The 24,938-nt window shown below is 44.2% G+C and overlaps 1 protein-coding gene across 1 annotated transcript in view; it reads right to left on the reverse strand.

Moving 5' to 3' along the window:
- Positions 1 to 765: 765 nt before the first annotated feature.
- LOC119166778 (zinc finger protein 593) overlaps positions 766 to 24,938 on the reverse strand; it is a 28,656-nt gene continuing 4,483 nt past the window's right edge. The window contains exons 2-3 of the mRNA XM_037418118.2: positions 12,787 to 12,849; positions 766 to 981 (exon numbers count right to left, since the gene is read on the reverse strand). Coding sequence (XP_037274015.1) covers positions 864 to 981; positions 12,787 to 12,849 — 181 coding nt within the window. The 3' untranslated portion in view covers positions 766 to 863. The remainder of the gene's footprint in view (positions 982 to 12,786; positions 12,850 to 24,938) is intronic.

Here is a 24,938-nt window from a genome sequence, read left to right on the forward strand (position 1 = left end):
TCATGTACGCATGCACCCATGTCTTGTTTAATAATGCTTATTGAAATGTTATTTCTAACAATGTATAATGAACATATGTAAACCCACCTCTTCTGTAATGCCCCTGTTGGGCTTTTAAGGTAATAAAATGAAAATAATATAAACACTCAACTGCTTCTATGAAGACAAGTTTCACTTTCGTGTTATACCAATTCCTATGACAGTGGAATCACCTGTGTTTTTTTCAGCGTCTACCAAGACAATGAGCTGATGCCTTAGCAGCACTTTGCAAGGAGCTATATTCCTGGCCAAACACCTCCGACCACCACACGTGGCACGTGGCCGTACTGTGTTTAGTTCCCTGGCAATAGGCACATCTTTTGTCAACACAACTCTTTCAAGCTACCACTGAGTGCTTTCTGCAAAGCTTCCCTTTCTGTGCATCACTCTTTGTGTTTGAGTAGTGTGCACCTAAGTGCCTGGAAAAATTAACAACCATGGCAAACAATGTCTTGCGAGCACATGAAAACAGCCTGGACATTGATTATTCAAGTGCCCACAGTGGTCACCACATGCATGCTTTTAGCAATTTGAAGAAAAACTCTTTGTACTGATTGCCTTTTTCTACTCTCTGTACGGCCCCAACAGCCACTGCTGTATTTTTTACGCGGGAGTAACTGCTTTCAAACTTTGCAGACTGAACTCACAGGGAAGGGTGGTGCAGTGCGTGGTGTCAATTGCCATGCCACAATTAGCAGAGCAAGTCAGGAATTATACCTTTGAGGATCTTGTTCAACATATATTTATTGAAACGAATATTCCTTTTGAGCATGTGCACTTTGAGGGTGGATGAAACGAAGCTTAATGGCATTCATGCACAGATTCTACTCCTTTAGCGGCTGCGATTCTACTTTACATCTCTTGGGAAGAATGTAACTTCCCATGCCGGCAGCAGCTTCAGCTTCGGCTTGGCTGTATGGTTCCTCTTCCAAGGACTTCAATCTGCACATGGGATAAAAATTATGCATTGAGTTTACAGCAATTCTGGAGAACGACTGGCGAAGTCTGCAGAATTCATTATACAAACCATTACATATTGCAAAACAGCACAATGTATACAATGTTTACAAATGTATACAATGTCTACTAGGTTTTCTGAGCTTGATAACCGCCTTCTGCCTAAAGTTCGCACAAACTACGGCAAGCTCACAACCACATTTACGGGAATCAAGCTGTGGGATTCTCTTCCTTACGTAACAAAATCATAAACCACAGAACATGCATTCAAAAACCAAGTAAAAAATATTTTTCACAACAGTTGTCTTCATCTTAGCAACTGCTTTTTAATGTAGCGATCACAACTGCTACATGTTATATTTTCCTTACATTTTGTATTATAATTTGCGCTTGTTTGTTCTTCAGAGTTTTCTCTTTTGCCTTGCTAAACATATATGTATTTTCTACTTTCGTCTTTTCGCACTGTGCTTTTTTTTCTTACTGATGATACCATAACAACTGAATGTTGTATATTTTGTTTCTTCTCCCGTTATCATGTATGGGAGCCCCCCTGACAATTTCTAACTTTGGGGCTCCTTGAGTGTATTTCCAATCCTGTATCCACTTTCCTGTAAACTGACATCGTTGCTGAATAAAACTTGAAACTTAAAAATCTGATAAAATCACATGCTTATGTGCTCTGAACTTTACATAGAGATGGCAATTTTTTAATGCATGAACTTTAAAAAATTGAAGGCCACTTTGCAATTTCTAAAGTGTGTTCAGCGGAAGCTTGTGGCCAATTCACTGACCATGCCATGTCTTTCTTTCTTTTACACTCCCAGCAGAATGGTAGACAAACAAAATGTGCGCTTTTCTTTTTTAATTTTTACCTCAAATCGCAGCGCAATGCGAACCTTAGTTTAGCATACGCTCATATTGCTCTTGGCGCATCGTACAGATAAGATCCGTGTTCTAGTACTCATAAGGCTCATTTATCTTCCCAGATGAGGGGAAGACACTACAGCTGGCACAGCAAATATGAGACACTAAAGTCTTTGGCCTAAATGAAGCTGAAGAACATAAGTATCCAGGTATTATGTTGCCGAATCGAGATGAGAGAGACTGCATTTGATGCGAAGATGGGGACTTTAGAGGGCCACGCTGTAGTATGCTATCGTATGCTGTCGTATGCATGGTGTAACGGCAAAAACACATATAGCATAGCCGTGTGAGCACACCAATGTCGTACACGTTCCTCTGAAACAGGAATGAAAGTTCGTTCCTTGTTCCTTCTCTACTTTGGAACGGGTCCCCATTACAAGTTCCTTAACTCGTTACAAAAGAAACTTGTTACAGCTACATTTCCGAAATTGGGACGTGTCGTTACATTAACGGTTACATCTGACTTTCAATAAATATCTATGCAGTGTCAGATACTCGTGACGAGATAAGGTTAAAGCTCACCTCGAGTATATATAGGAGATTCCACGTAATATCGAACAAAGCATGGCTGGTCGACCTCTTAAATTTTTTTCGAAAATTTATATATTGTTGCCTCATTAGCGGAAAGAACAGATTTGCAATTGGTTTTGCTGTAACAATTTTTTTCGAGGCACAGTAAATCAACAGTATCAAAGAGGTGGAGTGCCACGCTTAGCTGCTCTGTTGTTGTTGTTGTTGTTGTTGTTGTTGTTTTTTAATTGGACTATGGGCTTTTTCCATGAGAATTGGACTTTTTCACACAAAATATATTATTCCTATGTACCTCAAAGTTCTTTAACAAAATATAGACGTACTTCTGCTTAGGTCAATCATATTTCGAATCTATGCATAGTGTAGATTTTTTATTAAAAATTGTGAAATTTGACATGAAAAAAATTTTTTTTTTGCTTAGTTTGTGGGCCTTCATTCTAAAGAGCACCAATGACAGAGCAGTAAAAATTTCGCACTACTTTCTCAGCATGCTTTTATAAGACTGCCAAAGCTTATATTAATAAGACTTTTTCACCAAAATCTCACTAACTTTAAGATCTCACTAACTTTAAGAAAAAAGCATGCAAGGAAAACTTCTGACGACGATCAATAAAAACATTTCTGACATTTTTTATAATTTTCCCACTTGTTCTCTTGCACATCAGCTTTCACAATCAATAAAAACATGCTGCATTATATAATTTCATTTGCAGTAGCGGTCCGTCGAGAAATGCCCTTGCACAAGGACAGGCAACAGTAGATTGGACTTCCTGCCCGCTAAGTATGGAATGCAGGCATATACTTCACTTTCTTGAAAGGCAAGCAGCACTGAAATAGCTCTTGACGACACTGAGGACGCCAATTTCGAAATGGTTTCGTAATGGGAGCGGCCATGACTGTGGGATCAACAAGCAAGTAAGCATGCACAGTCCCTGTTGTTGTGTGAAGAGAGCCCGTCGAATAAGACCTTTGTGCAAGACTGAGCACAACATGTGGGTCTGAAGAATGTACGAAATTGTTATTTGCGTACAGCTTTTCAATTCGGCATGATATTGGTATTGAGTAATTCTTTTTCACCCTTGCAAATTAGCAGTGAATGATTAGAAAATGTTATACGCGTGGGGGTTCATTGAATCACTGTGGCATGAAGCTGTGAATTATAAGTCGGTAGCTACACTATGTCTACACTATGCATAGATTCGAAATATGATTGAACGTAAGCACAAGTACGTCTATATTTAGCTAAGGAATTTTGAGGTACCGTATATACTCGTGTAAGGGCCGCCCTCGTGTAAGGGCCGCACCCCAACTTTGAAAGCGGATATTTCGAAAAAAAAAAAAAACAAAAGTTCAAAATGTCCCGCCAGAAAAGTGTAGTTAGTTCATTTACAGCCAGATGGCGCTGCACGCTTTTCCGCTTTTATTCTACTTCCGCCGACGCGCCGACCACGCTGTTGACAGCGCGCCGCCATATTTGCCTTGTGCGGCCTCTTTGTTGGCATCGTTCCTAGCATCGTGTCGATACGTTGGCAGCGCGACTTCAGATCGGTGTCGTCGGTGTCACTTTGTTGGTTGTAGTGAACCCTGCAGAAGCCAGCGCACGTGACGGACGATGGGCCGGCATCTGAGATCATTCACTGCAGCATTTAAGCTGCAAGTGATTGACTATGCCGAGGAGCACGGGAAGCGGGAAGCTGGACGAAAGTACGACGTCGATGAGAAGCGCGTGCGTTACTGGATGAATCAGAAAGATGCCCTCGCCGCTACTAACAGGAGCCGAAAGGCGTTTCGCGGGAAAAAGTGCAAGTACCCGCAACTCGAAAGCGAGCTCGTCAACTACGTCGTCGACACACGAAGGGACGGCTACGCCGTATCGACTGACATGATACGCGTCAAAGCCCTCAGCATCGCTCGCCACATGGAAATACCCCCGGCACAATTCAAGGCAAGTCGGGGCTGGGCTACGCGGTTTATGAACCGTAACCAGCTTTCTATTCGGCGCCGAACGACGATTTGCCAAAAACTGCCGCGCGAGTACGAAGACCACGTCATTAAGTTTCATCGCTTTGTGAATGCTCTCAGGAGGGAGCATGAATACGACCTGTCCCAAATTGGGAATGCGGACCAGACACCTGTGTGGTTCGATGCACCGGAAAGCACCACAGTGGATTTAAAAGGTGCGAAAAGTGTGTCTGTGCGCACGACTGGTGCAGAACGCCAAAGGTGCACTGTGATGTTGTGCATCACGGCAGACGGCAGGAGGCTTCCGCCGTACGTCGTATTTAAAAGGAAGACTCTCCCAAAAGAGAAGTTCCCTCAGGGAATCGTCGTACGTGCGCAAGAGAAGGGGTGGATGTCCGAGGAACTGGTCGTTGACTGGATTAAGACCGTCTGGGCAAACAGACCTGGAGGGCTGTTACAACGGAAAGCCCTCCTTGTTTTGGACAGCTTTAGGGGCCACTTGACCGACCGCGTCAAGAACCGAGTTGCCGCAACTCGTACGGACTTGGCCGTCATTCCCGGTGGCCTGACGAGTGTGCTGCAGCCGCTCGACGTATGCGTCAACAGACCATTCAAAGTGGAATTTCGCCGATGTTACTCTGAATGGATGGCTGGAGGCGTCCACGAGAAGACCCCTACAGGACGGCTGAAGCGGGCGTCGCTCCAACAGGTGTGTGAATGGATTTTGAATGCGTGGCGTGCCATGTCAGTAGAAGTAGTTGCTAAAAGCTTCAAGGTAACGGGAATTTCGAACTCCATGAACGGCACCGAAGATGACCGTCTCTGGGAAGACGCGGACGCCGAGGCGAGCTCCTCCGAGAACGAGGACAGCGAAATGGAATCCGAATAAAAACATTTCTGGCATGTCATTTGTGACTCTTGCACTCTGCTACTGTTGCATAAACAGTACAGACCTTTGGCCTGTACTGCCTGTACTAAATCGGCCTGATTCGTGTAAGGGCCGCACCTAGCAAAATTTTCGAAAAAAAAGTGCGGCCCTTACACGAGTATATACGGTACACAGCGTTAATACATTTTGCGCAATTCATTGTAAAATTTTTAAAAAATACAGCAGAGCAGGTAATAGTGGCACTCCACCTCTTCGTCATTATTTATTTACTGTGCCTCGACAAAAATTTTCACAGCAAAACCGATTGCGGATCTCTTCTTTCCACTAATGAGGCAACAACATATTTTTAGCTCATCCATTTCAACACGTAGCACATACTACGTTGGTCTTCAAAGGCAGTCAGGATACTGCGGCTCAGGTATTCAAATAGAAATATCCACTCATTTGCATATATAGTTAAAATTCCTGCACAAGAAACCACAGCGACAGTGACAATACTTAGTGGCGATTCCATGTTTCAGAGGGAGTAGGAAATGATGTCCAGGACGCACATTTGGATCTTAGTGGTCCGCTGTTCGCAGTCACCAAACATATTTCTGTAAATTTACTTTTCTGTCTGTCAACTTTATTTCACTCTTTCTTCCTTTTTGTTTTCTCTATTTTTCTAGTTTTTTTACATATATTTTTCCCCTATGCCCCCCTACCCTCTCTCGCAGTTGTTCTTTTGCTTATCTTTTTTCCCCTTTCTTTCTCTCAATGCCGATTCTCCCCTCCTCACCTTCATTTTCCTTTCCCTCCCCCTTGATATACTAAATTATAGAAGGCTATGCTATGCCCTTCTAGTGTCCGTGCATGTATCAGAAAAATGCATAGGTGGTTCAACATCCCACTTCATAAAGATGGTCATTCAGCTAAGAGATGCACAGAAGCAAATGAAAAGTCAGCAAGAATGGTATTAGCATTAGTGATGTTTTCATTTTTACTACCATTCTAGTGAATAATTATACAAGACCATTCATAATTTATAAATTATAAATGAATTATAAATGATTTATAAATTATGAATGAATTACAAATGATGTATTCGTTCTTAAGATAAATGCAAATTCTCTAGTGCTATGTGTTTGTCGTTGGGTTGTGATACAAGCAGAATAAATAAATATATTACTTCTCTGTCTCTATTGAGTTGCTTCACAGTGCCATGCCTAGGTTGAATAAGCACCATTAGAAAAATTAGTTGCGGTGCTCGCTTTCAAATCGGGGATAGACGGTCTCGAATATCACCTCGCTAAATTTTTATATGCCTAAGCATTTCTTTGTGTACTGCAGCCACTTCAAGCACCTGTCTGTCTTTGTCTGTTCATCCATCCAGCCATCTATCTATCCATCCGCTTACATCCGGGTGTTCTCAAGATCACCCCCTCAACTTGCAGTAAACCAAAATTAGTATGGGAGGAAAAGATGGTTTGATGTATATGACTCGCTGTACATGACATGGATAATGTCACTATCCCTTTGCGTACGTCATCAAACCCACCGGAGGTGAGGCACATACCCATGGGTGGGTATGTGCCACAGGTATGCAGGTATGTGCCACAGGTGATTGATAGTTTATATCTACCCAGAAACCACGAGAACAGACATGGGTAATTTTGCCATGGATAATTTTAATGCGTCAATGTTAACAAAAAGCCGACATTGGCGGTGGTGACCCAACAAATGCAAAAAAAAATGTCAGGGTTGAAGCAGGAATCAAACCCCAGAATTCTGCATGGCAATGAAGTATTCTACCACAGGGCCATGCCATGTCTTGAAACTAATTTTAAATAGACCCTAATGTTCGTGAAAGGACAACTGTGGTTGCATGGCTGCCTATCCAATTTTATAAACATTACATATGTACTCCTATGACATAGCCATCACATCGGGTTAACGTCAATTCTAGTTAAGCGCCATCCACTGAGGTTTATGAGCGAAGTCTGGGACTACCAGCCTCACGAGCACCAGCGCTTCATATCAGCTTACCGCTTTTGATGTTGCTAATATCGATGTTGCTGCAGGCATCGTTGCACAACTGCTAACAACTGGTTATCCAAAATATATGCGGCTGTTTAACATATGTCTGTGCATGCATTTGTACATATCTTTAGCGCCACTTCGTAATCTTTCTGTCAAAAAAAAAATTACAACACACAGTCATCTTTCATTTGCATGCTTTGCATAACATTGATTCCCAAGGTAGGTGGGATCTGCCGAATTTTTCCCCCAAGTACTTTTCCTTCTCTCTCTGTACTAGTTCTTATCCCGTCCATCACAGTTATTGCATCCCTCGCTAGACCAATCAGCGCATGGGTACAGGGAGCCAAGTTGAAGAGGATGAAGTGAGCATGTGCAGGCTCATAATTTTTTAGGAGCCACTGCAAACCTATGCACCTGTAACCCCTATGCTGTAATAATCAACTGTTCCTCTTTCGCAAGGTCAGCCCGTTGGCATATTTCGCTCCCCTGCTCCCCCAGTGATCAGGATGCATCATAGTCACGAGGTAGGCGAGCAGTACATTTGGCGCCTCACATGGTCGCTCACGTAAGCTGCATGATCTGCAGCTTGCGTGTGCCTGTTGAGTGCCGCAAAACATTTACAGATGGAACGCCGTTTTCTCTACCGTTCCTTCGCAAATGTAATGAGTTACCGTTGCAGTTCAACGGATCCTGAATGAAACGGTGGCGTACCTTCCAAAAGGAACTCCCCAAATGCAACGCCGTTCGGTATAACACTCGACTGCGCTTTCTCACCTAAGAGAATTCTTCTTCCTCTTGTTCTGCAAACACCTTGATAATGATAAAAATAAATAAAGAGAAAGAAATGAATGATTGATATGTGGGTTTTAACTTCCCAAAACCACCATATGATTATGAGAGACGCCGTAGTAGAAGGCTCCGAAAATTTCGACCACCTGAGGTTCTTTAACGTACACCCAAATCTGAGCAAACTTGTCTACAACATTTCCGCCTCCATGGGAAATGCAGTCGCCGCAGCCGGGATTTGATCCCGCGACCTGCGGGTCAGCAGCCGAGTACCTTAATCACTAGACCACTGCGGCGGGGAAAGAGAAAGAAAGAAGTTGGCGAAAGGAAAAAGAAAGAAAGAAAGCGGGAACCAAAGATAAACAAGGAAGGCCGCCTTTCAGCTCCTTTGGACTTCTTGGCACCCCTAGTGCAAGCTGCCTTAATTTCTCATTTTTCGCTTACTACTGGGTGTGCCTTTGTTGCCTGCAGTCTTCTTTTCCTTCTTGTCGCCGTTGAGTTTCAACAGCTTGTTTTCTCACCAAAGTAAACAACTATCAAGCGTGTAAGGACCCAAAAACACCTTTTGTCGGCAGGAGCACAGCTTCCTGTCCACTCCAAAATAAACTTTCATGACTTTGCCCAGGTAACAGGAGGATTTTTAAGGGTACGCGCTGGCCAACACTATATTTCCTCAGTGCACTGTTGTACGTTGCTTAGTGGCAACAGACCGCTTAATCAGTTCTTTTCAGTATTATTTTTTGTTTTAACACCAAATTTTAAACTTTTTTCATTCATTTCTCCGGATTTCTTCTAAGCTAACTTCTTGTTCACATCCAGTATGGCCATTAAGCCAATGTTTTTCCCTTGTTAGGTCATCTGGCACAATCAGCATAAGCTTATTTGTTTTACAAATACACGTCAACGTGTTAATAAGTTCAGGTACGTCAACTGACAAGACGGTTTCTGAAAACTTTCTTTTACACAAAGGTGGGAGTAGGCAAGAATGCCTATTGTCCAGAAAGACATTTTGCAGCAGGCTTGGAGAGCTTTTTGAGCAAATTTGGAGAAGTCAGAAATCGAGAACGTTCAGAGCTGGTGTAGCCCCATTACAAAGCACTTGTAAAGTAGTAAAGTAACATTTGTTTAGTGCTGCATTTTCCAAACAATTGTGTAATAGCCTTATTATTGCGATAGCAGTCACTCTCGGTCGGTTTTTTCCAACACCGTTCCCGTCATATCCCATATAAAGTTCGTACTGATAACAAACTTCCGCGCATTGTATACTCTACGCGCGAGTGAAAGCGCTCAAGCGGGGGTGACAAACACAGCTGAAGAAGTGATCAATCAAGCCACCTCTTCTCTGTCACTCGGAGGGCGCATGCGATAACATCACGCCCGCTTCGAAGTTCTCCAGACGAAGCAGAGAGGAAACGCACCACTCGTTTGAACAAGATTAAAAGACGCGAGCGCAGGGGGGGGGGGGGGGGGAGGTTGCTCAACGAGAAATTGTGAACTTTGCTACCAGTGGCGCGATCGTTAGTGTGTACACTAGCTCGGCAGTTATGAGAGAGCGGCACCATTAACTTCTATGTGCTGTGCTCTCGTCATGAAGACTGTGTGAAAACTGTTGCTCAACCTGGAGTGACCATGCTCTCTTACACCAGTGCTTTCTAGAGTTACATGAAATCGAATCCTAAGTTCATTGTGATAATGTTCATTGCTTCGCTCTTGCGATTAAGCTGTGACTTTTTTATCTATATATATATATAGCCGCCCATTTGTAAAACCTGAACGTGCGAGCGTCAACCGCTGAGTCAATAAGCACTACATAACAGAGCACAGCGGCGAAATGAATGAGAATGGGCAAGCGTATACTACCCCTGCTTCTTTTAAGCACTTTTTCTTTCTTTTCTGAATACTGCTGTCAAGTTATGAATAAAAATCTGTTCCACCGCAACGGTGAAGCAACTAATGCGACAGCAACAAATTGTAATGTTGTACAAAGACTGGTAGCTAACCTAAAGGACAGGTGCTCTATCAGCCGTCTCTATGTGTTAATAGCACACTTCGCATAGCCATACGCGCTGACGCATGCCAAGTTAGTGAGTGCGCCTGCAATCACAACCACACGCTCAGAATCAAAGTTCACAGCTGCTGCTTGAGCGATCACAGCTTTGACGAAACGGAAACTAGAACAGCTCCGAAGAGCCCGAAAACATGATGTTTCAGTCACGTTTTCGGACGCGGTGCTTGATGGCAACATTTAGAATGTGCGGCGCAATACAGCACTGATAAATGAATTTGGTGCAACAGGGGCGGTTCGCCGCAAGATGGCACAGGTAAACCAGTTTGGCGCACATTGATGCAAATGGCGCAGCTGTTCCATAGCATGCGCCCCTGCCATTGTAACGTTGCCCTCAGAATCAAAGTGCACAGCTGCTCAAGTGATCCCAGCCTCGATAAAACTGAAACTATAACCGTTTTGATGAAACCAAAACCACGGTGTTTCGGCCATGTTTTCAGGCACAACATAGAGCTCATATTAACGCGATAGCGTTAGAGAGCTCGTGTCGGAGAAATTTTGCCGTCGACGTCGGCCCCATTGGTTGTGAGCGAAAAATCGTCTGTGAGCGAAAGAGCTCGTTACATAGATCGCCGCAAGAGGCCGCTACTTGTCCACGCGTGCGCGCGCATTCACACTAAAAAAGCCGCGCATTCGAAGAAAAAAAAAATGAAGTGCTCAAGGTCACGAAGCGCGGGTGTATAGTTTCTTTGTCCCAGCCGCCCTTCCCTGCTTGGCTTCCAGCGCTCTCGTCAGGGTGAGAGAAGAGATAATGCAATTGCAGCATGCAACAAACCTTTGAAACTACACTAGCACTGGGCAGATTCTTAAAATTTTTGCAGCGTTGAATTCGTGAGACAATAAGCTCTTCTAGTGAATTCATTCCATGGTTACTTGAAAAAGTGTTTCAGTGCCCCTTTAACGCATTTTGTTGGACAGGCGTCACGACGAAAACGAACCCATTCAGCTATTTGTAGGTGCATTTGGAAGGCCTCAAAGTACGTCGAAAATGGCCGGGATAGTGTAGCCATCGCCACTAAAAACACACAGGAACTTTCAAACAGCTCTAAAAATAGACAACTATGTCCATGTAGTGGAAAACATATCATGCCTTTCCAGAGGCGTTGATTAAGCAAACAGCAAACGCTAGATAATGTGCTGCCATCTGTGAGGCATTGTGAGACTCTTTATGGCCTCTAAGATGGTGAGCGCGTGGCATGTATCTTGGAGATACACACCACGTGCCCGCCATCTTGGAGGCCATGCAACTCTTGCTTTAGATCAAAAACCTGTATGTACCATTCGCGCACCCCGATACAATCTACTGTGTGTGTGTGTGTGTGTGTGTGTGTGTGTGTGTGTGTGTGTGTGTGTGTGTGTGTGTGTGTGTGTGTGTGTGTGTGTGCGTGCGTGCGTGCGTGCGTGCGTGCGTGCGTGCGTGCGTGCGTGTGACAAAACATATTAATAAGTATGTACTTAGCGGTTGAAGGGCGCACTAGGGGCCGGATTTCGCTATCACGTTCAACTCTTAAAGGCAAAGCTTAAGGGTCCCCTGATTTTTAACTCTATGGGGCATAATGCTTGATGGCTGCCGCACCTTACGGCTATAGTATTCAGGTGCTATTGTGCACTACGGCACTAATAAACGAGGTTGGAGCAACGGGGGTGGCTCAGCGCAGGATGGCACAAGTAAAAGGTTTGGCACACAGTGGCGTAAATGGCGCAGCTGTTCCAACCTTGACAGGTCTGAAATGAAACATGAAGAATAACAAAAGTGGAGCAAAAGCCGTGGACCATGCAGTATGCAAGGAATGTAGAATGATACAAATAACATTCAGGGATCAGAAGACAGCAGAAGGAGTAAGAGAACAGACAGGAGTTGCAGATATCTTAGCTGACATCGAGCAGAAAAAAAAAAGGACCTTGGCTGGTCATATAATGCATAGAACAGACAACTGGCAGACATTAACAGCAATAGAATGGATGAGAAATGCAGTCAGGGAAGGCAGAGAGTTAGATGGAGTGACGAAATTAGGAAGCACACAGGGAGAAAATGAAACCAGTTCGCACAGAATAGGGTGAACTGCTGCACAAGACCAGGTTGATCATGGTAGAGGCCTTTGCCCTACAATGGGCGTAGTCAGGCTGATGATAATGAAGATACTTACTGTAAGACTATGTTTCAGTTACTTTGTTATAACCGATATTTCGTTATATCCCAATTTGTTATATTGAGGTATGAGTGTACACGATAAAGGGATATTGTAGACCCCCCAAGCTTCAGGAAAGATGTTTGCAGGTGTGGTTAATGATGCACACAGCTTGTAAGTTAGAGTTGGACTAATTGCATCTGCACAAAGCCACGCATATGCTATGCACGGTGCCCCTCGTGGTCAGAAAAAAAAAAACACCGACTTGCAGAGTTCTCACTGATTCGAGGCGATGTGAACAACCACGCACATATGGTATCACCACATTTTGATGCATGCATGGTAATGTATGCCTGATTTTTTTCACTATAATGTTGGCCAGTCTATATTGGACATCACAAGGTTAAATGCCCTATAGTAACATAAATAATGTGTGATGAAAATTTAGCAAGGCCAATTGACTCCAATAAACACAAAAAAGTCACCTTCGTTTGTGGTTCTTGCTTTTCAGGTGGTCATTCAGAGAGTTCTTGTCCATGAAGTACCGCCTGGAAGACAACAATACGGTCGAATGAGAATGCACTGCACAAGAGAGCTTTTTCAAGCAATCCCAGAATGCCCCATGGAACACTATGAAGAAAGTGTGTACGCCGAGTGAGCTGGCTTCTCTGCCACTTGCTGCTAGAAGCTGTCATGGGAGCACGATACGAAAATAAAATGTCGCTGTTTGTTGAGTATTATTAAATCTTACATATGAAAGGGGGTTTATTGGCGTAAGTAGTACTTGCACAGCAGATCTATTGATGCAAAAAGCGGGCGGCGGCAACCGACCCAGGAATCGCAGCGCTCGGGACAACAGCTTGCGCTGGGCTCCTCTCGCTAAAGGCGTGACCCACTGCAGCACATAATTGTCTTCCTCTCTACACATACTACATACTTCCACAGGCACCTGCATGTATTTCTGCATGTAAGGAGCAAAAGTGAGTATAGTACGAGGCAGATGTACATGGCATGTAGCAGTTAGGCGGCATGCGAACGTGCTATTGCGAGGAATGTGAGATGGAATGCTGTGATCGTATTTATTCAATTATTTAATTGTTCAGTATGACATTCAATTATTGCCATTACAGTTTGGTAGGGCTGTTAATACTAAACTTCAGAGAGGTGTTAATGACACACTTGACTGAAGCGCAAATACATGTCGTGAAAAAGGACAATGAAGAGGGGGGCAGAAGAGAAAAAAGTGAAGTGTCAAACTACCACCTGTTTAATGACAGTCTGAGAAGTGCACAGCAAAAAAGAGGACATTTCCGCGCTAGTGCAGATAGCCAAAACATGGTGCAACAACATGGTCAAGACAACATATTATCGAGAAAGCAACATGCCTATTGAATACAAAGTTATAGACATGTCACAGACAATCGGACCCTTTCTTTTTAATTATGAATTCTTTTAACACACACTAGCAGTTTGTTGCTTTTGTCCAAAATGGGCGCTTGCGCAAAGCATGGTTCCTATCCACAGGCGTTACAATGCGCAGGAAGATGTGCACAACCTCTCTTACCTGTGTTATTAAAGGGAACGGATTATAGGCAAATGCTTATTTTGTTTCTTGTGTTCCTATCATGCCCTACTGATATATGAGCATGAATTAGAGCTTAAGAAGAACTTCTATTAGTGTTTTTATAGTGCCTATAAATCCCTATTTTTGATGTCTGTGCCTAAATTCCTATTAGTGCATATAAAGGCCCATTTGCAAAATCAGTTCCTATGTCAACGCGACTTAACCTCAAATCTTTATTTCGAGTACAGTTGAAGACCGGTATTCATTTACCGAGCAAAATTGAGCTTTCGGGACTCTATGGGGTGCAGTGTATACTCCATCTAGAAGTTCGTTTCAGCAGTGTCAAGACTACAAAGCTCCGTTGGCAATAGGAAGGCCGATTAGCCTCTACACATGTATTTATCCGCATCGCATTGTCTGCTCGCCATGTCCACGACATCTGTTCGCACCTATAGGGAATACGAGGTACTTCTGGGCAGCCACAGGACATAGAAAAAATGCAGGACCTTGGAGTGTCATCAGGAGAAAGGGCATAAGGTAAAAACATCAAAAGTTCACATGGTTTTGCAAAGGGCGCTTCACCAGGTCACGTGAGAAATTTTAGTTAGACACTGGAAGCTGTGTGCCCAGTGAAGGGATTTGTACCACAATTTTTTAATTAGTTCATTATGAGCCACAATACCATGATGCGAGGAGGTGAGCTAAAACCTTTGCCACTTGCCCGTTGTAGACTTCGCAAGCCAAATTGCTGCCCAGCTCTTTTCGGTATCCGAGCAACTCGGAGGTGAAAGATCACTCATCAGAGACGCATTAACACATAATGCACAGAGAAGGTTACGTTCACATGGCATGCTCAAGCCAGGTCACGCACACAAGCGGTGCTGCGCCGTTTCAGCATTCTCTGTATTGTACTGCCTGTTTCTGTGGGATCAATCCCTCTATGTGCACACGTTTGGAGGGGCTAGCATGTATCACGTATCCTTACCACAATACACAGTGTCACACCACTGGAACTGCTGCTCCAAGGGAGGAGGCACCAAAAACACCAAAGCATTCTCAGGGCTGATGAGCGTAACTAAAAAGTACACAAAATGCACTGTAGGAAAGACGAAGTAATAAGAAAAATTAAATATAAATTGAAAGATTAAAACTGAATGTCCAATCTGAATGGCAAACTGAATGTCTGAAAGCATATAGCGAGTTCGAGGTTTCAGCCTCCAGGGGCAGTGTTCCACACCTTGATTGCAGAAACGCTTACTGTTCTTTATTCATAATTTGTACGTGCCCTAGGCAGTGGGATTTTACTTTGGAGGGAGAAACGTATGTTGTCAGAGAAGGTTGCAAGTTCTTAACCCGTGATATAAGAGAGATTTGGATTATGTACTACGCGGTAGGCACTTACAGCTAAGACGATAATATTTTAAATAGAGTATTTAGTGAGGAGAATAGCGGAGCCGAACAAGTGTGAGAGGTACTGTGTGTTATGATACGAAGTGCCTGCTTTTGGATTAACCAAGATTCGATGCACATGGGTGCAACAGTCAAAGTACCATTTGGAGCAATTTTTGGAGCAGCAAAACGTTACTTTTCGAGCACTAGAATCCAAACTTGGAGCAGGATACGAGAAAAAGACATGCATTTTTTATCACGAAACACCAAATTTTGAGCAGTATAAAAAAGAAGGCGTACATTTAGAAAAAAAAAATATGTATACACCATTTAATATCACCCAAGTCGTGCAGTGTGAACATGAGCAACAACCCCACTGAGCGAACAGTGATAAAGTCTATATTAGCATTTGCTGCGCTTGTCACATCATTTGACAGACTCTGCTAATTTAAATACAGATTTGCCCTACTTGTGACCGTGATAGTTGAAAGATTCGTATAACCGAGGAGTAGGGATGGTGAAAACAAACTGGCGCACAATTTAGTTTGTTTTTCAGGGAAGCACAAAAGTAATACACTGCTCCAAATGATCACCAGTAGCTTATTTAAATGTCATTGATTATACTGGTACTAAGAATCATGTGGCGTACAAATGCACGAAAACTGAACGAAGTGTGCAGTGTCGCGTGACTAACACTAACAGACCCTCCCTAATCTCAATATGCTTTTCTGCAGGACACTGGTGTAGTGCGGCAAAGGTGGCTTAAGCAGCATCCTCTGCACAAGTTGGAATCCCAAGCCAAGAAATTTTCAGAAACACCCACAACTCCCCCCCCCCCCCCCCCAACTTCCCACCTTTTTTTCTTTTCTTTCACTGTGGGGTTGTGTACTACTTCAGCTCCAATGCAAGACGCGTTCGCCCAGGTAAAATAACGGCGTGCACCCATTGGCCTGGCGATGGTACCAGACATCTATCGCCAGGACCATGGTCTGGACAACGTAAATTCAAGAAAAAAAAATATATTATGTGCCACTGCTAAGCCAATCAACATGGCCGCTGGCAACGCCGGGGTTTGCAGCACGTCGAGCTTGTTTGCAGGAGGAAACGTCGCATATGCTTTCAGCTTTATTTCCTAAGAAGCCATAGCCGCGTTTTCAGGCTAGAAATGTACATTTCCCGCGAAGCGCTAATGCAGCTATAGCAACGCATTTTTTTCTTGATGTTCTGTCGTCCCGCCGATAGACATACACTGCGGTCAGCAAACTGATGGGCATGCAGCATTGTTACTTCATGTGGTTTGTTATTCCAGGCACTATAATTAGGGTCTGCGCGCTTTGACTGATGACGCAAACTGCAGGGCGTTTCTCGCTCCCTGAAATTAATGCACCTGAGAAAATTTTGAGGCAGGATAGGCATTTTGGCACAGCATGGCGCAATTTCGGCAAATTTCGCAGTTTTGGTGCAGCTCAGTGCAACAATCGGGAATTGTATCAAATTGGCACAGCTGTTATTTCATTTCATTTATTCAACCTTAAGGGCCCAAAGGCATTACATAAGGGGGGTCATACATCCAGGTTGTAAGTTCCTAAGCAATGTAACAATATGAGGGTACACACTGATTACAATGAATGAGCAAATAAAGAACACAAGTGGAAATAACAAGCATAACAAATCATAAAAAAAATATAATAGGCGATAAATAAATTCCGGGAGTACAGTAAAACAACTATAAACACAAGAGTTAATGTGCTGTTAGGACATCGTATTTGGATTTTGGAAATGAGTTAGTTTTTCACAAAATGTTGAGCGGTCCCTGCAAGAAACAATGCAAGAAACAATATACCCCTGTATGCAGTAGTTCAAATGACTATGAAGGAATGATGATGATGTTTGAAGTTTTGTGGCGCAAGGGCCGTTTCACGGCCAAAGAGCGCCAGTTCATGTTACTAAGAATATGGACAATGATTGTGATAAGCGGCTGTATAAAGGCCATAAAATTCCTCGCGGTAAGGCGGGTAAAAACATACAAGTAATAAAATCATGACCATGCCGTGAAAGGTGTGTGTGGTGAGGATAGATGACAAGAGTTGGTGATTATAAAAAACGATGGTGGATATGAATGGCATTAGCACAAGTGCCTCACTCGTTCATACCCTTGCGTCCAAGGGCCGTGAGGCAAGTGCTTTCTTGTGTAACCGCCGCAGCGAAAACCTCTCTAGAGAGGTCGTGCTACGGAATGCCCGGGTGTATGATATGAAAATTATTGATTTCTTAAAAAAACGCTAACAATGATTTATGACTAAAAAGCGGTTCCCTACCGACGAACATTGCAGGGTGTAAAGGTATATGCTGTCGATAGGGTAATGGAAAATGTCGTTTTCTTAGAGTTTCTAAGTGTTTGCACTGGATTAATATGTGAAGGACTGTCAATGCCTCTCCACATCTGTCACACAATGGTGGATCACCACCGGACAAAAGATGCGTGTGTGTCGTGTATATGTGTCCTATCCTGAGTCTAGTTAGTGTTACCTCTGTTAGACGTGATTTTGATACTGGTGGCCAATGGCCAAGGTGTGGCTTGATAACGTGTAGTTTGTTTTGTGTGTGTGTATCCCACTTGCTCTGCCAGTAGTCCCTGAGTTTTCGTTTGAGAGACGGCTTAAGATCAAGGGCCGGGATTGATGTCGGTGTAATGGCGGAGCTTTCGTGGGCGGATGCAGCAAGCTGATCCGCCATCACGTTGCCTTGAATCTCACGGTGCCCTGGCACCCAGCACACAACAACATGTCTGTTGAGTGTGTGGAGGGTGCATAAAATGGAGTAAAGTGAAACTAGGACAGGGTTTTTTTGTTTTTTAAGACTGTGCAGAGCCATTACTACACTGAGGGAGTCTGTATAAATTACTGCTTTTTTGTATTTGTGATTGTTTGATGTGGTTAGCTACCACAAGTATCGCGTAAGCTTCCGCTGTGAAGATACTTGTGCCTGGATGTAGAGGGCCAGCATCCGAAAAGGAAGGGCCAACAGCAGCGTAGGAAACAGAGGAGTTAGACTTAGAGGCATCTGTAAAAAACTCAGGACGTGTGTATTTGTGTTGAAGTTCCAAGAAGTATGTTCGAATATGGGCAATAGGCGCATGTTTAGTAAGTTCTAAAAAAGACACATCGCAATCTATAGTCTGCCACTGCCACGGTGGCGGGTATGCTACAGGAGCCATTAAACTGTGTTCGAGTGACACTCCAGTGTCCTCAGCTAGACCCTTCAGGCGAACTGAGAAGGGCTGCCTCATTGAAGGCCTGTTTTGAAAAAGAATGGAGCTCGACAAGTCATTAATAGTAGAGTATGAGGGGTGCCTCTTGTCTGCTTTGACCTTAAGGAAATATACAAAGGACATGTAGGTTCTTTGCAGATGAAGCGACCACTCATTTGACTCAACAGAAAGGCTTTCTACGGGGCTGGTGCGAAAAGCACCCGTAGAAAGGCGGATGCCCGAATGGTGCACAGGATCCAGCATCTTCAAAGCACTTTGAGTCGCTGAATGATAAACAATGGCCCCATAATCTAAGCGGGTGCGAATAAGGCTTCTATACAGGTTCATGAGGCATTTCCTGTCACTACCCCACGTAGTACGTGACAACACTTTTATAACATTCATGGCTTTTAAACATTTTGTTTTTAAATACTTTATGTGGGGTACGAAGGTCAACTTGTTGTCCAAGATTAAGCCTAAGAATTTATGCTCAGCTTTGACGGACAGTTGTTGCCCGTTCAGTTGAATGTCGGGCTCCGAGTGCATGCCTCTCTTTCGAGAGAACAAGACACACGTGCTTTTTTGTGGGTTAAGTCGAAATCCGTTTTCATCTGCCCATTTGGAGACCTTATTTAAACCCAGCTGCACCTGCCGCTCACACATGGCCAAGTTGCATGACTTGAAGCCAAGCTGGACGTCGTCGACATATGTACAATAGAACATATTGCAGGGAATGGACAAGTGCAAAGAATTCATTTTAATAATAAAAAGTGTGCAACTAAGCACACCACCTTGTGGCACGCCTGTTTCCTGGACAAATGTTTGGGAGAGCACACTGCCCAGACGGACACGGAATGTCCGGTTTGACAGGTAACTTTCGATTATATGAAACATTCTTCCGCGCACACCAAGGTGGGACAGGTCTCTTAGAATTCCGAAACGCCATGTTGTATCATAAGCCTTTTCGATATCGAGGAACACAGAGAGAAAATATTGTTTATGGACGAAGGCGTCTCTGATCTGTGCCTAGATACGAACAAGGTGGTCTGTGGTGGATCTACTTTCTCGAAACCCGCACTGAAATGGGTCGAGCAAATTATTTGTTTCAAGAAAATGTACAAGTCGGCAGTTTATCATTTTTTCGAAGACTTTGCACAAGCAGCTTGTAAGTGCTATAGGCCTATACCTCGAGGGTAAAGAAGGGTCCTTGCCCTCTTTCAAAATGGGAATAACAATAGCCTCTTTCCAGGAGGTAGGAATAGTGCCAGAAGACCAAATAGCATAGTACAAACAAAGTAAGGTTTTTCGGGTTTCGTTTGGTAGGTTTTTTAACATTTCATACATCACACGGTCAGAACCTGGGGCAGAAGTACTGCAGGAGTTTAGAGATGTTCGGAGCTCAGCTAGACTGAAAGCTTGGTTATATGCCTCGTATCTGGTGGATTTGTGTTCGAGTTTCTGCTTTTCAATTCTTGTTCTGTATTTTTGGAAGGTGTCAGTATAGTGGGATGAGCTGGATACCTGTTCGAAGTGTGCACCGAGGAAGTTTGCCTGATCTTCCAAGGTATCACCCTGAGTGTTTACGAGTGGAAGTGTGTGTACTTGTTTCCCTGCTATCCTACCGACCATGTTCCAGACTTTAGCCTCCTGTGTGTATGAATTAACCCCTGATAAAAACTTCTGCCAGCTTTCTCTTCTGGCCTGCCGATGCGTTCTCCTGCCTTGAGACTTTATTTTCTTGAAGGTTTCAAGATTTTCGGCTGTCGGTGAGTTCCGAAGCAGCCTCCAAGCTCTGTTTTGCTGTTTGCGCGCGTTTCGGCATTCAGAGTTCCACCATGGCACACTTCGTTTTCCAGGGTGTCCATTTGTTTGTGGGATGCATTTTGTTGCAGCATGAATCAAAAACGCTGTGAAGTAGTTCACAGCGCCATCAATGTTCAAAGTACAGATGTCATTCCAACCTAGACAAGCGATAGTATGAAACTGTTCCCAGTCGGCTCTGTTTATGAGCCACTTGGGAACACGTGGTGGACACTCAGTTACTGTCGTTGTGCTCAAAACTACGGGGAAGTGGTCACTTCCGTACAGATTACTGACGACTTTCCACTGGAGTAGAGGCACAAGAGATGGAGATACTATGCTCAGGTCTATGGAGGAGTAGGTGTTATTAGCGAGATTATAATAGGTTGGTTCTTTTCGATTTAGGAGACACGCGCTCTACGAGATAAGGAACTGTTCGATCAGTCGACCTCGCACGTCATACCGAGAGTCACCCCATAGCCTGCTATGCGCATTAAAGTCTCCAAGGAGAACATAAGGCTCCGGAAGTTCATCAATTAGAGAGTGTAAATAGCGTTTTTGCAGCTGATAGCTAGGAGGAATGTAAATAGTGCAGATTGTGATCAGTTTACCAAAAAGAACCGCTCGAACAGCCACTGCCTCAAGGGGTGTTTGGAGTTGTAAGTGTGTGCATGCAATTCCTTGATTAACTATGATGGCAACACCTCCGGATGATGTCATGGCATCATCACGGTCCTTTCGAAAAATAACGTATTTGCGAAGAAAATTTGTGTGTTTTGAATTAAGGTGTGTTTCTTGTACACACAGCACTTTTGGTGAGTGTTCGTGTAGGAGTTCTTGGATGTCGTCAAGGCTTCTGAGAAGGCCCCTGACGTTCCATTGTATAATTTGAGTGTTCATGGTGAATGTAAAATAATGCTGTGTGTACGAAAAGCGAGTGGCTGTTTAGACGGGGAGTTTGAGTTCACTTAACAGGGCCGTCACCAGGCCCTGTTATTTGCTTTTTTGTTTTCTTGGCGCGCTCCAAGGAGCCACGTCGCTCTTTCGGCACCAAGGGTGCCGACGTATCCATTGCCTCCTCGGAGGCACTGGATGCCCGCACGTGCGGGCTGTTAGTTTGGATTTTGGGCCTCGCCTGGTGAGGGGAGGCCTTAAGACCCGAAGACTCTGGAGTCTCCGGTCTCTGTTTGGGAGTAGGCGGTGTAGCCTGGGCTACAGCCGCCTTGGGGGCAGGTGCCACAGCCGACGGCTCGCTCTGCGCAGGCCGAAGGGGTGGCGAGGGCTGGTGCGGCGTTGCCCCCAGACGCGCCGCATCAGCATATGTTGCGCCGTAAAATGGCGACACTCTTCGTCTTGCTTCTTTGAATGTGATGTTTTCTTTGACTTTAAGAGTGATTATTTCTTTTTCTTTCTTCCAGTTAGGACACGAACGCGAATACGCGGCGTGTTCCCCGTCACAATTCACGCAGTGAGGCGTAGTAACACAGTTATCAGATGGGTGGCCGTGGCTACCACATCTTGCACAAGTTTCCTGACCCCGGCAGTTCTGCGAGCCATGACCAAATCGTTGACATTTATAACACCGTCTTGGATTGGGAATGTAGGGACGGACAGAGAGTTTGATGTATCCTGTGTCTATAGATGAAGGCAGTGTGCTAGATGCGAAGGTGAGTATTAAATGTTTGGTAGGTATTTCTTTGTTGTCTCGTCTGATGACGATTCGTTTCACATCTGTGACATTTTGCTCTTTCCACCCTTCAAGCAGTTCCTGTTCAGACATTTCAAGAAGGTCTGCTTCTGAAACAACTCCGCGTGAGGTGTTCATTGATCTATGAGGTGAAATAGATACTGGGATATTTCCAAATGCTACGAGACTGCCAAGTTTTTCATAGTGGTGTTTTTCAGGCAGCTCAAGGAGAAGGTCTCCGCTAGCCATCTTTGTAACCTTGTATCCTGGGCCAAAGACCTCTGTCAGGGATTTAGCAACAAGAAATGGAGATATTACTCTGGCTTGTTTTGTTGGGTTTTCGCTGTGCACAACATGGAATTTGGGAAAGCATTGTCTGGGTTGGCTGAAAATTGATATGTCATCGGTGCGTCCCCGCTTAGGCGGGAGACGATCTAGGAGACGGGGAAATGCAGGTGTTCCCATAGTAGTGTACTTTTTGTTCGGCAGCAATGGCGACCACCCACCATGGAGTCCAACCAGGGGACGCTGAAGCACTTAATAGCATAAGGCTGCAGACGCCAGCCGTACATTGCCACTATAACCAAATATAACTACTCAAGGTTGAGTAATTACACAAGGTTAACCCTTGCCGCCATGAAAAATCGGAAGTAAATGGAAGAGAGAAGAAGACAGGACAGATTTAAAGACGAGAAAAGACTAAGATGTAGGAAGAGAGAGATAGGAAAAGGCGACTGCCGATTTCCCCTGGGTGGGTCAGCCCAGTGGTGCCGTCTACGTGAAGCCGGGGCCAAAGAGGTGTGTTGCCTCTGCCGGGGGGCCTTCAAGGTCCAATCACCCAGCGTCAGCTCAACCCCCAGGATCCCCTTTTCCCCGGACATGGCAAAGCCACGCACGGCTAGGCGTGGGAGGGAGCCGAAACTCCCCCGTTAGCTCGGGTCCGTGGTGTCGCTACACACCAAACGCCTACTTGCGCAGGCGCCCCTGCGGGCACTATGAAGGAATGCAAACTAAAGAGGGGTCAGAGTAGAGAGCCTAAAATATTGATGGGCTCTAAGCAGCACATGGGTGCCATAGGCAGTTTTCCTTCTTATTTGATTAACCTGTTTATTAATGTCCGAGAAACTGTAGCAACATAGACCTGCCGTTGTCGCCGGTAGGTGCCATGCAACACTGTTTCAAGTAGCCATGGAATGGATTCAATAAAGGAACTTACTGCTCCCCGAATTCACCGCCGCAAAAGCTTTTAGAATACTGCCAGTATGAGTGGTATTTCAAAAATTTGTTGCACACCGCAATTGCATTCTCTTCTCTTGTCCTGATGAAAGGACTGGAAGCTAAGCAGGGAGGGAGGCCAATGGAGAAGAAAATACGTCACACACGCCTCGTGAACTTGAAAATATTTTCTCTATTTTTTTTTTTCTTCGGTTATGCGGCTTTTCAGTGCAATCGTGCGTGCACGTGTGCACACAAGTAGCCGCCTTCCATGCCGGGTCCAGTAATGACTGAGCGCGCTGTGCTCAAATAAGCCAATGGCTGATACAATGGCTGTGACGAGTGATTTTCGAGCTTGTTTTGTCATTTGTCAAGGAAAAAGAAAGCCATAATTAGCCGACTCAGAGAATTTATTCTGAATTCCAGGCCACTTGTTATGCTCTAGTATTTAGCTCATTTTAGAGTTAGTTTAGAGTCTGAAAGCACATCTGAAACAGATACAACCCGAGTACGATGGACCAACTGAGCCACTCAGTTGGCACAAGAGTCGGACAGGTGGAAATCGTAGAGAGGCAGTATTGGCTAAGCACTGATGTTAGTGACTGAATCATACAGTAATATGTTGCACCTTGCCAAGCTAGCTTGATCTGAGAAATGCTGGCATGGTGCAAATAGAAATTTGAAGCATGAGACCAGCGTGCTTGCTGTAATGGCTACTGCAGCGTACACACTTTTTCCCCTAGCATTTTTACGCCTGTTCGATGCACAATGTTCATGAAAAGGAACAAAGCTTAACTGGAAAGTTGATAGCAGGGCAACTTGGTGACAGTTAATTTTTAGGTGTGGAGCAGGGCACTAAGAAAAGGGAGAGAAAAAAAATCAATTGACAGTACAACTGCAGTTGTCCTGTCAGTTCATTTCTTTCTTTTGCGCACTGCTTGACACGAAAAGAAGTTGCATCTTTTGCTCATACCAAAATTCTTTTTGTGGTATACAAGTAAATATTATTTGATTTGGTTAAGTACGAGAAAAGGTGAGCACAGTACAAGTGATGGCAAGACTCTGCTGTGAACCTGTCCGTTTATCAATACATGCGCAGAAACAGCTCTCCCTCTAGTTCCCTCTAGGGAGCAGCAGAATAACTATTACATACTGGATCCTTAAACTGGAGCCCTTGACTAGTGCCCTAAAGTGTTGACGATACAAGTATCTTAGATACTGTTTCTTATACTTGTAACTGCATCACGATATGGCTCTATTTCCACTCTATTTCTCTATTTCTGCCATGTGTATCTTGAAGAGGCTCCACAACACTTTTTCAAGTAGCCATGGAATAGATTCTCTGAAGGAGCTTATAACCTCACAAATTCACTGCTGCAAAACATTTAGATTCCCTCCAGTACGAGCGGAGTTACAAAAATTTGTCGCAGACTGCAACTGCATTCTTTCTTCTCTCGTACCAATGAAAGAGAAGGAGGGAGTGATGGCACGGGAAAGAAAACTATCATAGATGCCTTTGGAGCTTGAGCACTTTTTCTTTCTTTTTTCGGATACGTGGCTTTTTAGTGCAATTGTGCATGTACGCGTGGACAAGTCAGGGCTTCCCACTTTGGGCCCGGTAAGGACCAAGCGGGTAATGCTCAAATCAGCCAATGGCTGATACTTCGCCTGTGATGCAGTGAATTTTTAAGTTGCAGTGTCTTCTGTCAAGAGAATAGAAAGCAATTTTTAG

Source organism: Rhipicephalus microplus, unplaced genomic scaffold (assembly GCF_043290135.1).
Source record: "Rhipicephalus microplus isolate Deutch F79 unplaced genomic scaffold, USDA_Rmic scaffold_12, whole genome shotgun sequence".
NCBI lineage: Eukaryota > Metazoa > Arthropoda > Arachnida > Ixodida > Ixodidae > Rhipicephalus > Rhipicephalus microplus.